Source organism: Barbus barbus, assembly GCF_936440315.1.
Source record: "Barbus barbus genome assembly, chromosome: 45".
In the NCBI taxonomy this organism is placed as follows: Eukaryota; Metazoa; Chordata; class Actinopteri; order Cypriniformes; family Cyprinidae; genus Barbus; species Barbus barbus.
The window spans coordinates 7,505,145-7,520,849 of NC_136723.1; the positions used below are offsets into that span (position 1 = coordinate 7,505,145).

Genomic DNA, 15,705 nt, shown 5'->3' on the forward strand with positions numbered 1-15,705 from the left:
ATCAAACTTGATGAAGGCATCACACAGAAAACATGGCTGAAGCATGTTTTAACGCATTGACACAACACCATACCAAGCCAGTGTGGAGATAGCGCCACCATTTGTCTAAAGTGCACAAAACATTGGCAAACATTTGTCTAACTTAGGAATAACTTAGACACGATCATTCATTACCTTTTACGTAATTTAGAGTGGATTCATGTGAAATTACTACTCTTTCATTAAAGGGGGGGTACAATGTTGTTCAGTGCATTTAGAGTTATTTACACTGATAAAGTTGGATTCTCATGCCAACCATGGCCAAAGTTTCAAAAAACAAATTGGAAGTATGACAGTATTTCTGTGCCAAAAAAATCTTTCCGGGTTCGTACAAGTTTCGGAAAGTTTTTTTCAATCATGGGTCTTGCTGACATAAACGAGGGTGGAACTCCTTATATGGGCATTTCTCCTGGAGGAGCGCGCCTGTGCACACATCGACCAGAGAGAGAGCGCACCCATCAACACGCTTCATTTGGCAGCACTGCATGGGACTCGCTCGGGAAGAATGTCTCTAAAGAAGTGTGCTTTTGGTTGTAAGGGAAAGATAACCTTGTTAAGCTTCCCAAAGAACCCAGCGTTACTTGAACAGTGGATGCAGTTTGTTTTTCGGCGCAGCAATGGAGTTTCGCAAGTGTGTTTGCTGACGAACGTTTTATAAACAAGACCCAGTTCGACGCTGGATTTGCGTATCGTTTGATACTGAAAGATGGAGCAGTTCCAGCTATAAAAGATCCCGGTCATGATTCAGAACTGCATATGATAAGTGAAACGGCATCAAATGCCTGTGTTTTGTCGGCGATCGGCGCTCAAGTGCTCGTCACTCTTTAGCTCCGCCCACGGCGCACCTCCAGGAGCTCGGCTTTTTTCGGAGAGAATCGTAAAGCTGTATCTTTCTTTTATAAATATGATCAAACTAAAGACTTTTTGGAGATATGAAGGATGCAGTATAACTCTATAGGTACTCAAGATTAACATGAGATTGGGTGAAACTGTGTTACGCACACTTTAAAAGAAAAAAGTTCATCAGCCATTCCGTTGGGTATTTATGGAGATGACTACGACGATAAACGGGAAGTGAGTCTCCATTTCAAAAACACTTGTCACATTTGTCATTAGTATTTAGAGTTATTTTAGTATTATTTATATAAAATTGTAGTATTTTATACTTTAAATTAGCTTTTGTTTTGATATTATCAGTTTCCATTTCAATTTTCCAATTTTTTTTCATTAAATTTCAATCATTTTATGTGCTTGTCATTTTTATTAGTTTGTTTTAGGTTAGTTTGTTAATCGTTTCCGAGATTAAATTTGAGTACTCGATAATAATAAAAACAGCCTTGATTGCATTAACTGGCAAAATACCTGAAGTGGCGCATTCCACGGACGAGAATCCAAGAAAGCATTATTAGACCATTTTCTAAGGCTGTATGATATATTAAATCCCTTTAAAAATCATAAAGCATAGTGCTATTGTGAATTCACAAAGATTGTGATTCAGTTAAATAAATATATGCACTGTGGGTTTAGTATGCACAAAACCATATGATTACTTGCATTTGATATTTTATTTGAACCAATTATTATTGCCTCATTGCTATTGTGTGTGTGACCCTGGACCACAAAACCAGTCATAAGGGTAAATTTTCCGAAATTGAGATTTATACATCATCTGAAAGCTGAATAAGCTTTCCATTGGTGTATGGTTTATTAGGATCGGACAATATTTGGCCGAGATACAACTATTTGAAAATCTGGAATCTGAGGGTGCAAAAATCTCAAAATATTGAGAAAATCCCCTTTAAAGTTGTCCAAATTAAGTTCTTATCAATTCATATTACTAATCAAAAGTTAAGTTTTGATATATTTACAGTAGGAAATTCACAAAATATCTTCATGGAACATGCCCTTAATGTCCTAATGATTTTTGGCATAAAAGAAAAATCAATAATTTTGACCCTTAAAATGTATTGTTGGCTATTGCTACAAATATACTCGTGCTACTTATGACTGGTTTTGTGCTCCAGGGTCACATATGTATTTTAAGCCTATTAAAGTCTATTGTTTGCTATTTTTATTACCACAAAAACTTGATTACGTGGTTAAATCAACAGAATAATCGACTGAATACTCTATTATCAAAATAATTGTTTATGACAGCCCTAGTCGGTTTTTAAAAATATTTATTTCAGTTTTAGTAATTTTAGAATTTCAAATGTAAATGGTGCCTTGAGGAGCGATTGAAAGTTTTTCCATCTAATTTTTTTCCCCCAACTATTTCGAATAATGACAACGATTTTTAATAGTTTTAGTAAACAATACTGAAAATACCACTTATACACTTGGCTGCAGCATTGCCTCCAAGTCAAAACTTGTGAATGGTGTATTAAAGGGATGGTTCACCCAAAACTGAAAATTCTGTCATTAATGACTCACCCTCATGTCGCTCCGAACCCGCAAAACCTTCGTTCATCTTCGGAACACAAATTAAGATATTTTTTATGAAATCCAAGAGCTCTCTGACCCTCCATAGACGGCAAGCAGTCAAGACATTGTTAAAATGATCCATGTGACATCAGTGGTTCAACCTTAATTTTATGAAGCTATGAGAATACTTTTTGTGTGCAAAGAAAACTTTATTCAAGGATTTCTTCTCTTCCGGGATGGTCTGCCGCCATTATTGAGAGCACCATGATGCATGCGCGTGTGTTCCTCTGCCAGAAAGCAATGCACGCATCATGGTACTCTCAATAATGCCGGAGGACCGTCCCAGGAGAGAAGAAATCGTTGAATACTTTTATTGAATTACATTATTGAATTAACTTCATAAAATTACAGTTGAGCCACTGATGTCACATGGACTATTTTAACGATGTCCTTACTACCTTTCTGGGCCTTGAACGTGTCCGTTACTTTGCTGTCTATGCAGGCTCAGAAAGCTCTTGGATTTCATCAAAAATATCTCTTAATTTGTGTACTGAAAATGAGCGAAGGTCTTACGGGTTTGGAACGACATGAGGGTGAGCAATTAATGCTAGAATTATTCATTTTTGGGTAAACTATCCCTTTAAATCATATTCTTTAAACTACATATAATCCTATTACCAATGGCGTGCTGTATTTTTCATTCCTTTAACTAGAGTAATGAAAATCATATTATTCAGAATTACACCACTGACCTGTAACGACAGAGCGGATTACATAGCTGACTAAATTATGTGAAAATAAGCTAGCTAAAATGAAATAATTAGCTACCGTTCACTAAAAGAAAGAACCCAAATCAGTCCAGATTAGTGTTGTCAAAAATATCGATATTTCGATAAATATCGATACTGAAATATCTGAACGGTACCAATATTAATTTCCCGAAGTATCGATACACAGATACTAGCCGAGCTGTCACTTTCACTTCTCTCCAAAGGCGCGTGGACAAGCACCACACGTGACCGCACTCCTCTCCTTCGCTCTGGTTAAATAGCAAAAGTGAAGTGAATAGAAAGATGACTGCTCTGGTTGTTAAAGAACACAGCAGGAGCGCTATCTGTAGGGATCTATGATCTCCGCGATGCAGAGAACGCGCACGGAATCCAGTCATAAACACAGAATTTACAGTTTAACGCGGAATGTCACGGAATTTGTCAAAGTTTGGATGAATTAATCAAAAGTAGGTCATTACACTTAAATCAAATCGCGATATGGACTAGTATCTGTAAATATTAAGCTGCAAAAGTGGATTTAAATATGAATCCTGCATGTTCTGCGCGTCTCTGTGTGAATGTGCTGCACGTGCGGTTGTGTTTACTAATGTGGCGCTCGCGTTGATTTCAGCGTCTGCTGTCTCAATGAGGACATAAATACATCAACAATATCTCCAGAACTGATCTGAAAGGCACTTTACGAGCATTTTACCATTTAATTTGAGTAAAACTAGCGTCATATCATACACACACAGAACGTTAGAAGTATTCTCGGCAACCCGTCAAAATAAAAGTTCGGTTTAACTATTAAAGACCGTGTGCCAGAAATAGGCTATATTACTATTATTTAGTAGAATGTACATAATACTACTACTTACTACTACTGTTAATTTTTTTAAAGAAATAATCACAAAATATTTTAATTTTAATAGTAAATCCCCTTCATTTGCCAAAAATGTAAATGTTTAATTTTCATTAATTCAAATATAAATGAATTAAAATAGTTTTATGCCTTCATCTGATATCCAGTACAATTTAAATACACAACACAGAATTTCTGAGGGGGGAAAACACATTTCATAAGGCTACTGTAAGAATAAATAAAAAAATTTGTATGCATTCAAATAGCCTAATAGACATGCTAAAACACAGAATTTGGTAACAATAAAACATAAGGTTCAAACATTTCATACGGCCCTAAACGTGTCATTTTTGTTACACTTTTAATAAATTAAATGTTAAATTGTATAATTTTCATGATTTTAATGAATTAGACATGCTTTTAGATTAATAGCATTTAATATGACCATTAAAAAAAAAAGAGTCCAGAAAAATTCAAACGGAAAAAAACGGAATCCAGAAAAATTTAAATGGAAAAAACTGAATGTAGAAAAAAATAAAACGGAATTTGGGGAAAAATAAAACTGATTTCATAGGGCCCATATCTGGAAATATTTTGGTTATGAAGCAAATGAGAATATCAACAAATAGAACTTTGGATTTTAATTAGTACATGTATTAGTAAACATTAGTTTCAATTAACATTTAACTAAGATTAATAAAAGATTAATAAATAAATCAACAAATGCAGTACCTCAAGACATTTTTTTGTTCATGTAAAATATACCGCATGTTCTCGACTTGTTACATTTATCTTTAAATTAAAAAAATTACCCCCTTAATATTGTGGCAGTTTTTTTCTCCGTGGTATCGAAAATGGTATCGAGTATCGATATTTTTCAAGGTATCGTATCGAAGTTAGAAATTCCAGTATCGTGACAACACTAGTCCAGATAGCTAATATCAGTGAGACAGTAAGGTTAAATGCTGTTCACCTGAGTCACCACTTACAAGACTCACTGTCTGAGTGGCTCTAATGCCATTATCCACTTTAAGGCTTATCTGAGATCTTCCTAAAGTGATTCAGACACAGACTGAAAACAGGACACTGAGAAGAGCTGAATTGTTTTCAAGCAAAAAGGGCAAGAATTTCTCACTCCTCCAGAAACCACATCCAACAATCAACAATAAACAATACATACAATAGCAATAAGCAAGCCGTTTTGTGTATTGCTAATGCTAATGTGTGGTCTAAATGCTATGACCTACATTCACGCCTACAACTAGGGCAAGAGCTCAATGAACAATTGTACCACTTAATAAACCAGAAAATATTTTCCTATCCTAGATGATTCCTCAAATGTATACAAATAAAAAACATTTTGTCTTACAATTATTTAAAGGGGTCATATGATGTAATTGCTTGTTTTCCTTTTCTTTAGTGTGTTATGTAGCTGTTTGTGCATGCATAAGATCTGCAGAGTTACAAAGCTCAAAGTCTCCCACAAAATAATTTATTCTATCTAAAAGAGAAGGCTGATCCAGACCGGGCTGAAACAGCTCATTCAAACACACCCCCACATGTCTACGTCACGATGTGGAAATATTTGCGTAATGCCGCCCAAATGTTCACGCAAAGGCGGCGTGGTTTCAGTAACCGCAGTAGTGTTGATGCAGCCATGTCTGGGAGACACTGTGTGTTTCTATGTGAAAACAAAAGCACTTTATTTGGCTTTCTGAAAGTAGACGCATTTAGGAATCGGTTTACAACAGAACAGCACAAATCAAATGTTCGAATTTGTGCAACGCATTTTATGGACGACAGTTTCATGAACCTAGGAGAGTACAAGGCTGGCTATGCACGAAGGCTATTTCTTAAAAAAAAAAAAAAAAAAAAAAAAAGGGGTAAATTCCAACTATGCTATGACAATCTGGCGCTTCTGAATCAGCGACTGTAAGTATGTTTTGTTATTAGTTTAAGTATCTGCTATAGACTGTTCAAATGCAGAGTTTTGCATGTAATGCGTCGTGTGTGTGTGTGTGTGTGTGTGTGTGAGGGGAACAGGGTCACATCACAGAGGAGTGTACAGCCCGTCAGAAATCATCTTAACCGCGGCTTGTGTACTGCAAATACATACGAGCATCATCACTGTGCCTGTCACGCGACTCTGTTCCCCTTTCGGGCTTGAACTGATGGTAAGCTAACTTGAAGGCTGAAGCTCGCGATTATGGTGAAGGGCGTTACATTTCCGACGCATGCTTGTGGTGTTCAGCCAATCACAATGCACAGAAAACTATGCGTTTGAGAGAGGTGGGGCACAGAGAAACTACAATAATGTACAGCATTTGGAAAATAATGTGTTTTTTGAACATTAAAGCATGTCAACATATTCTGTTACACCAAATACCCAAAAAATATCTTTAAAATAGCATCATATGCAATATTATAAATATTTAGTATATAATCCAGGCATTAAATGTATTAACCAAATTATTTTAAATATCCAAATAAGAGAAATATAAAAAGCAATGTAATTTATACAGTAAATAAGTAACAAGACATTTACCTAAAAAAAATTATAAATTGAACATTTTATACTTTCCAAGCCAATCTAGCCTGTGTTAGGAAAGTTTCAGGATTTCTAAGCCGCTATGAATGTTTAGTTCTGGGTTACTCCTATAAAACAGGGTTGATCTAACCAAAGGTCTAATCTGGTTTGGAGGGATATCCCAAGTCCCCATAATGCATCTGACCATTTCATTCCATAACATGCAAACCCAACAACAAATATAACACATGCACAACTCCTGTAGGGAACCTATTAAATTAAAAACACTTATCCCCTTAATGCCGTTGCACAATGTAAGAGATTATGGGGCCGTATGATTGTTTGTGATCCAATTTGAGCGCCTATTCACCCTGCACTAATGTCTGTTTCCCGCTTTTGTTTAGTTCTGGTGGACCTTCAAGAATTCTGCCGCAGGAAATGGCACCCACCCCTTCTGGTGCGCCTTAAACAATAGAGCCATATTTTAAATGACATTTGCGACTCATGCGCTGACCAGAAAAAGGTTGCGTCTATGAAAAGAAACAATATTTTTATCAATCCCACCGTGACTTCTGCACATTCATCCTACAGTGGACTCACCAGCGCTTTCTTCTCACACAGAGTGTAAACGGCCTCCAGTTTGGGGTCGCTGTGCAGGGGGTGCGTGTACATCCTGTGCTCGAACGCCTCCACCTTCTGAATGACCTTCTTCAGCGCTGGATCCTTGATACCCATGTCGTCTATAGGATCTAGCAGAGGAATGCCATCTGGGAAACGTTTCTGCACCTCCTGGAAACCACAAACAGACGCAGTCATTTGCTTTATCTTTAAAACCTAAATTATTATAATCATCATCATTCAACACCTTTCATTAGAAGATCAGTTGAGATGGTCCAACAGACAAAGATAAGATTAAACAATTTGTTACGCTCTGCATTGAAAAAAACAGCACAGATGTGTCTTCATTTTTTGTCGTGTAGTATGTGAGGCAGTATGCAAACAGTAGAAGTATGGTACAGTGTCACATGAACTTCATTTATTAGCTATTTCTTAAAAGGCTTCTGCAGGTTTATGAAGGTAAATTAAAAAAAAAAAAAAACTTAAGACTGTTGCTAATAAAGGCACATTTAGTAAAATAAAAAAAAAAAAGAATAAAAAAACATTTCCAATAGATTTCCAGTACTATCAGCCAACAGGCTCAGAAAAATCAAATCCAAAGAGAAAATAAGTTTTCATACCCCACATTTGATCTCATTTTAAGCATAAACTCTACATTTGTTTGATTTATTAGAAAACAAGAAGACTACATGTTCAGTTTGCATTTCAAGTAAATGTATACTGATTAAAGGTATTTGTCATATGTTTTTAAGACTTTTTTGTGGAAGGGCGAATTAACATTTTAAGATCCGCAGAAAGCCTCGGGCCAGTAGCATTTTGAGACTGTCTTAAGGACTAAGAACACTTCGCTAAGTTTTATTTTTTTAATTAGATTAGTTAGACCTAGAGTTTTAAATGTACTGCAACTGACTTAAAAAAAAAAAAAGCAAGCTACGACCAGTCTTAAAGAACCAGTCTTAAAGAAAATGACTAACTTGTAAGACTAGTCTACGCTTCTTCTTTTGGTTTAGTCATGTTTTGATGGACTAAAAGGTCTGGGAATTTTAGTCTGTTTCAGTCAATGAAAACTTACTCATATTTTAGTCATACTACATTATAGTTCAACTACAATTTTAAGCAACATAATCGTGATTATTAAAATCCCAATACTGATCATGAATGCCATTCGAGAAATTTAATCAGAATTATTGCATATTATTGCATCATGAGCACAAATGAAGAGAATGTCAACTTCTGACTTATTAAATAATAAATAACATTATTAAAACTGATAAAACTCAAAAGCTTCTCTCAAAAGCTAAAACAATGACATTTCTAATATAAATTCCATTAACTGCAAATTATAATTCTTGTTTTTCAATTAAACAAATTTATATTGTGGCACAGAGCTTGCGCAAGAACACTTATTCAGTCACCACAATCTCAAAAAAAACAATATAAAGATGTTTGGACGTAGAGTTCATCACTAAGAAGGTTTGATGGCAGATTTATGCAAAAGGCAGGCCGTGTGAAGGCCTACACATTCACATTCAAGCAGAATATCTCAGTGGAGATCACTGAACTTCGATGTTTATTGATGTCTTCTGATTATCAGCACTAATAACACATTTTTAATTGAATCAAATCAAGTAATAAGGACATTATTATTATTATTATTTTTTAAATAAATAGTACAAATAGTATGTCATTACAAATCTACCATTGTGTGTGTGTGCTGACCTGTATGGATTTGAGCATGCTCTGTCGGTTGTCATACGGCCGCAGGTCTTTGGGGATGTAGAGGCGCACAGAGCTAATGGAGGTGATGAGATGAAGAATCACAGGAACAACCTGAACGACAAACAAACAGTTCTGATTGGGCAAATCTTTTTTGGCTGCCTCTGGCATGAAGAACACCATGGCCATATATGACCAAAACCACAGCAAGAAGCTGGAGGGTCAATCTAAACACATTCAGCAGGACCGGCGTTGACATAAAGCAGAGTTAACAAGCCCACGGAGATGGGGAAGGAAAACAACAGCCATCAGCTAAAGCCATCCAGCCTCAAACCACTGGAACTCCAGCTAAATCGCTTAACGTTTGAAGAAAGGTGTCAAAAAAGGAAAACAATGACAAAAACACTGCAATCACGGTTGTAACAAGGTGCTTTGGGATTTTTATGCTTTGCGACACAGACAAGTTTCTCTAGTAAATTATGCTGTAAAAATGCAATAAGCATTTTGAGCTCCAGGCAATTGACATCAAAATCTGTTGAAGGAAGTCCCCATATTCCATAAAACAGGGTCAGTCTGCTGAATCTGGATTAAACTAAAGTTGTCAACATGATTAAAAATGTATTTAATATTGATTTCGGTTGTTGTTGTTTACTAAAAAAAAATTATTTTAAATAAAGCTGAAATGGAGTAATATTAAACGAAAAACACAGAAAAATTTTTACATTTGAAGTACATTACATAACATTACAAAAACTGAAATAAAAACAAAGCTATATAGAAAAAACAATATTAGTACAAAACAATTACTAAAGTTGAAAATATGAAAATTAAAGTCAAGTCACCTTTATGTAGCGCTTTTAACAATACAGATTGTGTCAAAGCACTCAACAGTATCAAATTGGAGAATATAGTGTCAGTAATGTATAATAATCAGATTAAACACTCAATTTTCAGTTAAAGGCATTTCATTATTGAGTTCAGAGATGTCATTGTCTAGATCAGTTTAGTTTAAATAGTATCTGTGAAATCAAATTGCCGATAATCACTAGAAATTAAGTGTCCCCAACTGAGCAAGCCAGAGGCGACAGCGGCAAGCAACCAAAACTCCCTCTGAGACAGAATAGAGAAGAAAAACCTTGGGAGAAGCCAGGCTCAGTCGGGGGCCAGTTCTCCTCTGGCCAGAAAAAGTTATTTCACAAAACATCAATATTTACTATAATACACAAATAATACAAAAATAACATTATTTACCATTTAACACTGAATTAATCTCATATCCAATATTGCAAAACAAGGTTGCATGGGCATTACATTTTCTTAAAACATCACTGGTATGTTTGGCACAAAGTTAATAGTGGACGCTGTATTAAAACACAAATGAAACAAAAAATTTAAAGGGTTAGTTCACCCAACTTTTACTCACCCTCAAAGCATCCTAGGTGTATGTGACTTTCTTCTTTCAGATGTATCCAATCGGAGTTATATTAAAAATTGTCCTGCCCCTCCAAGCCTTTCAATGGGGTAAGCGGGTGCTTTTTGTCAACAGTTCAGAAGACGTGAAATAAAGTGCGAGCACCCATAATAAAACACGCCTCCGTAAGTGTTTATAACGTTTGAAATATGGATATTTACCTTGCAAAAAGCATGGATTCACTACAGGAGGCCTTTATTCACCCCCCGGAGCCGTGTGAGGCACGTTTTATTACAGATGCAAACACTTTATTTCACGTCTTCTGGACTGTTGACAAAAAGCACCCGCTTACCCCATTGAAAGGCTTGGAGGGGCCAGGACAATTTTTAATATAACTCCGATTGGATTTGTCTAAAAGAAGAAAGCCACATACACCTAGGATGCTTTGAGGTCGAGTAAAACACAGGCTAATTTTAATTTTTGGGTTCGGGTTGCATATTTTATAGCCCTGGCCTCTCTTCTCAGTCTGTTTTGGTGGATTCCTGTACATGGTGAGGTAAGCCATGTTTCTACATAAAATCTAGGCTGGTGAGGCATTTCTGGGTCATGTTCGCTATCAAATTCTCAGAGTCACACTCCCACCTGCATCTCGCCCTTTTCTCCTGGGCCTACTGGTTTGGCTGCCTCTGTGGCTGCGTTCTTCACGCTGTCTTTGCTGCAGTGGAGCAGAACCTCCACCACAAATAACGGGTCAGCATCCCCAACACCAACCTACAACACAGGCATTACAACAACACAGTGTCATAATCCAGTTTTTGACAAAATGTCCACTTTTCAAATGAAGTAATTCAGGTTTTTGTTTGCTACTGGCAAATTAAGAACCAAGCATTGATGTATTTATGTCACCATGACTGATGTCAAAAACCTGCAGAGGTTCAGAATGAGTCATTTTTGCAGCTTAGTTTCATAGCTTTTTTTAAATTAGAAGTCTTGGGTTCTGCAAGTCAAAATGTTTAAATAGAAACATCAATCTCATAAGATGAAGTAAAATTTGATTCCTCAAAATATATGACCTCTTGTAATACATTTGAGTTGGACACTTTAAACACAAAGAGCATATGGCGATACCTTGACATTTGTCTTCTTGTGAAAATTGACGACTAAACCCCAACCGAAATCCAGATCTTCTTTTTTCACCTGGATATGAAAAACCAAAGTGTGTTTAGCATTTTTAGTGTCTCAAACCAAGAAAACCAACTGTGACGGCTACACCTTCCAACAAAAGTTGTTAGTTTGAATTGGACGAAACATTAACTGTGTTTGTGTGCACAGAAAAAGCCGCTGGACATTTACCCTGACCAGTCTGCCCGGCTGCAGAAAGGGCAGGCAGTATCTAGGTTTGTGAATAAATTCCTCAATTTCTTTGCCCAGTTTGGCCAGCTGCTGACGGATCTTGTAGTAGGTCACCACACTCTCTTCATTAGGGATTCGAATTGCATTATACTCCTCCTCCAGCTTTTTCATCTCTGTGGGAATCACAGAAACAGAAATTAAGATAGGAATGATAAAAAAACAACAACACTCAAGTAGTTCTGAAAGCTGTGGCAACCCAATTACTGATTATATGTGCAAGCAAAGCCAGTTTTAACCGAATTTAAACTGTCGAGTTGTTCTAAACCCACAACCGACAGGCTTTTCTATGAAACACAAAAGAAAATATTTGGATGAATGTTCCTGCTGCTCTTTTCCACAAATAACAACAATGGTGAACAAACAAGAATTTTAACCATGAGAAACATTCCTTTCAATCATAACAGTTCTTACTCTCCACAACACCAGGCACGGCTCTATAGTGCTGGAACTGGTAGAAGGATTTCTCCAGCATGTACTCTGGGTTGATCTCCTCCACACGCAGTAGATTGAGCACCATGTTGTAGGTCAGGTGGAACGCACTGTTCAGAGGATCCGCCGAACCCTACAAGAATAAAAGATGCTACTAAATAAATCATGAATGAGACATGAATCCATTACAATCCACTGACACCCATATGGTGCGAGGAAGACGAGGTAAAATGTTTTCTGCAACAATAGGGCTGGGAGATATCATATCGTCAAATGGTTAAATGGATCCAAGTTGAGTTGTTTTTTTCCCCTCAGACAATTCATAACTTCACTTAAACAGCCACTGTTTTAAAATAGATTCAAAATGTTTAATTGAAGAAATAAATCAGTAAAAATCTAAAAGGTATTTAACAAATAAGATTCAGTTACTTCATTTTAATTTATTCAGTGTACTAATATTATATAATAAAAATCTCTTAAGTTTTACGCAGCACAAATGCAGGAAAAAATGACATGCTAAAACATTCATGAACATTTCAAGTAAAGACACAAATGAATAGGTGAATCAGAATTTTGAATTGATTCACAGAAAAATTATTTTAGTACTAACGTATCAGACGCTATTAAAACATCACTGCTATTAAAATGTTTTAATGGCCAAATTAAAAGCTAACTAAAACCATTGCAATATTTTATCCTCATGTTTGATAATACAGTAGCAGCAAAATCAAACATATTGTGAATATTCAATAATCACCAGGGTTGCCAGGTTTTCACAGCAAAACCCATCCAATTGCTACTCAAAACTAGCCCAATCGCGTTTCGAGGGGGTCCCCGGTAAAAATAGCAAAATGTACGTTTTTTGGTGAGGTTCCCTTGGTGAATTTCGTACTCAAGGGTAAAATCACGTTATTATGGTGGCTTCAACCCACGGACATGAAAAACAACCCACGGCAACAGTGATAAAGTAGCGAAATTCCACAGGAAAACACTGATAATCACCCATTGTAATCTCTTCTTTATACCTTTTACTCTCTTGACAATTTCAATGTTTAAATTAAATAAAGCGCTTGTCCAAGACAAACATCAACACAAATAGAAGAATATAATTTACAACAATCAACCACTGAAGACTTTTTTAAATGTGTCTAAAAATCTACTGACCACACGAAGAGTAAGAAAACCACAGAGCTCCGTCTATTAATCAACAGGTTTTGCAACAAAAAGCTTGACTTTGAAAGTTGAGAAGGTACTACAGACGTGCCAGTCGATTAATCAAGGCTTTCCTAGTATTCTCTTGGAAACGTTAAAGCAGAACCATGATGAAATACAATACAAATTCAGTCAGGAAGGCATTGATCAATACTGTTATGGACCCCAAGCAGAGATGGGATGCTTCAGAGAGGGGATCGGGAGTCCGCAGGGATGAATCCTGGCAGGCATGTGTGTGAGGCTGAGAGCGTATGGACTTCATGTTAAAGAGTGTATTAATGAATGGGACGGCCCCTTACAGAGGGTACCAAAGCTTAGAGGGGGGCTTAGAGGGGGGATAAGGGGTTTAGGATCAGAGAGTTTTTGCGTCAGTGTGTTGGCCGTCACCTGAACAAAACGTGTGGAGAACTGCTTAAAGGAACAGTTCACCCAAAAACTAAATCAGTCATCATGTTCGATTTGGAGCGTTACCTTCAGTAACTGTTTGCCCACCGCAGGGCTCATCTTCTCATCCACCATGAAAATGACTATTCCCCTCTCGTCCATTCCTCTTCTGCCAGCACGTCCTGACATCTGGATATACTCTCCGGAGGTGATCTGAAGGGTTGGAAAAAAAGAGAAAGAGAAAAGAATTTCACTTTACTGCAGCATTTGGGAACAAAAACACAACAAATAAAGCAATAAAATGAGCACAGCAAAAACATTTTTTGTACTTTTAATAGACAAAGCAAAAACATCTTAACTGGTTAAAGATACCATACCAGATTTTTTTTTTTTTGTATTTAACAGTAAAAACAAAAATACTGTTTTTGAAGATCTACTACAAAAATCTATCAAATTACACTGAACAAGGCAAAATATGCAGTTTACAGTAAAATAAACCAACTGTAAAAGAAGAATCCCAAAAGTATGGTGCAACACATTCATTAGATTATCTAAATAACGTTTCTTATTTTTTGTTATCGGATATTTATTTTTTGTTCCATTTTTTATGTAGTTAATGTTTACAAAAATATGAAACTGTAAAATTACCAGGGACCAAAATTGATTAATTGTTGCTGAGGGAAATTATTTGAAAGTATACAGTGGTGTGAAAAAGTGTTGGCCCCCCTTCCTGATTTTTTATTCTTTTGCATGTTTGTCACACTTTAATGTTTCAGATCATCAAACAAATTTAAATATTAAATAAAAGATTCTTTGGATCAAGTCAAACATGCAAAAAAATCAGGAAGGGGGCCAACACTTTTTCACACCACTGTATATTATTTCATTATTTGTGTGAATGCATAATAGGAAACCGACTGTCTTCAGAAAGGTTTTTTTAATGGCATTTGCTTTCCATCTTCCCTCTGTGTAATGCATAATAAAGCAGTGTTTAGAAGCGCAGCACAGCTGTGTTTACTTTACAGAGCTTACCATTGAAACAGCTCTGTTCTGCAGTTCATAAGCGCCTTCTGCTGTCATACTGTGGATTTACAAATTCATTCAGTCTGTCTGCCATATTTTTGTTCAGACCAATGTGAAAATCGGACCAAATTTTTGTTGTAAATCTTAACCAGTCAATAGCCTACCTTATTATCAGAGTGTTGAGATTTTTGTAATGCACATTAGCTCATGTAGAACTGTTTATGGAAGTAGCTCTCGAATGAAATAAGGTTGGAGACCCCTGGTCTAGACTTCGACATCTCAATAATACACCCACAACAATAGATGGCACCAAATACGCCTAAAATTAGTGCACTATGAAATACGTAATGTGTTGTAAATATCCCCAGTGAAAACAAAAGAAAAAGAAAAGCTTACAGCGGTATGAGTGACTCATGTTAGCCTGAAGGGACCAAACTTCCTCTGTAAGTGATTTTACTTTACTTTACTTACTTATGTCATTTAGCAGACGCTTTTGTCCAAAGCGACTTACAAATAAGAAAAAGTAACTAAAACTAAAAAGTTACAACTCTATAAATACTATCTACCCACATATTTAAGAAAATAAAGAAATTAAATAAAATTAACACATGCATATAACAACAACATTTCAATAATAAACATATCAATGAAAAAATTAAATAAAAAGCTACTACTATCCCTTGCCGGTGTCCCTGCCCGGTGGAGTCGCACGGTAGAGTCGATGGTCTTTACACTCTTTGGTCTTCACACTAAGAGGGCTTCACACGACGACTGCCGCGACCGCTGCCTCGGTATAATAACCTTTATTATACCAATCTAACAAATGATCATTTCAATTCAGCTGGACCCACTTTCCTGTTTATCAACTACAAATGGC

At 36.3% G+C, this 15,705-nt stretch overlaps 1 protein-coding gene across 1 annotated transcript in view; it reads right to left on the minus strand.

Moving 5' to 3' along the window:
- The window catches only part of LOC306864297 (exosome RNA helicase MTR4), a 42,222-nt gene that overhangs the window by 6,623 nt on the left and 19,894 nt on the right, over nt 1–15,705 (minus strand). The window contains exons 15-21 of the mRNA XM_079408232.1: nt 13,893–14,018; nt 12,192–12,342; nt 11,721–11,893; nt 11,496–11,564; nt 11,010–11,138; nt 8,960–9,070; nt 7,223–7,411 (exon numbers count right to left, since the gene is read on the minus strand). Coding sequence (XP_079264358.1) covers nt 7,223–7,411; nt 8,960–9,070; nt 11,010–11,138; nt 11,496–11,564; nt 11,721–11,893; nt 12,192–12,342; nt 13,893–14,018 — 948 coding nt within the window. The remainder of the gene's footprint in view (nt 1–7,222; nt 7,412–8,959; nt 9,071–11,009; nt 11,139–11,495; nt 11,565–11,720; nt 11,894–12,191; nt 12,343–13,892; nt 14,019–15,705) is intronic.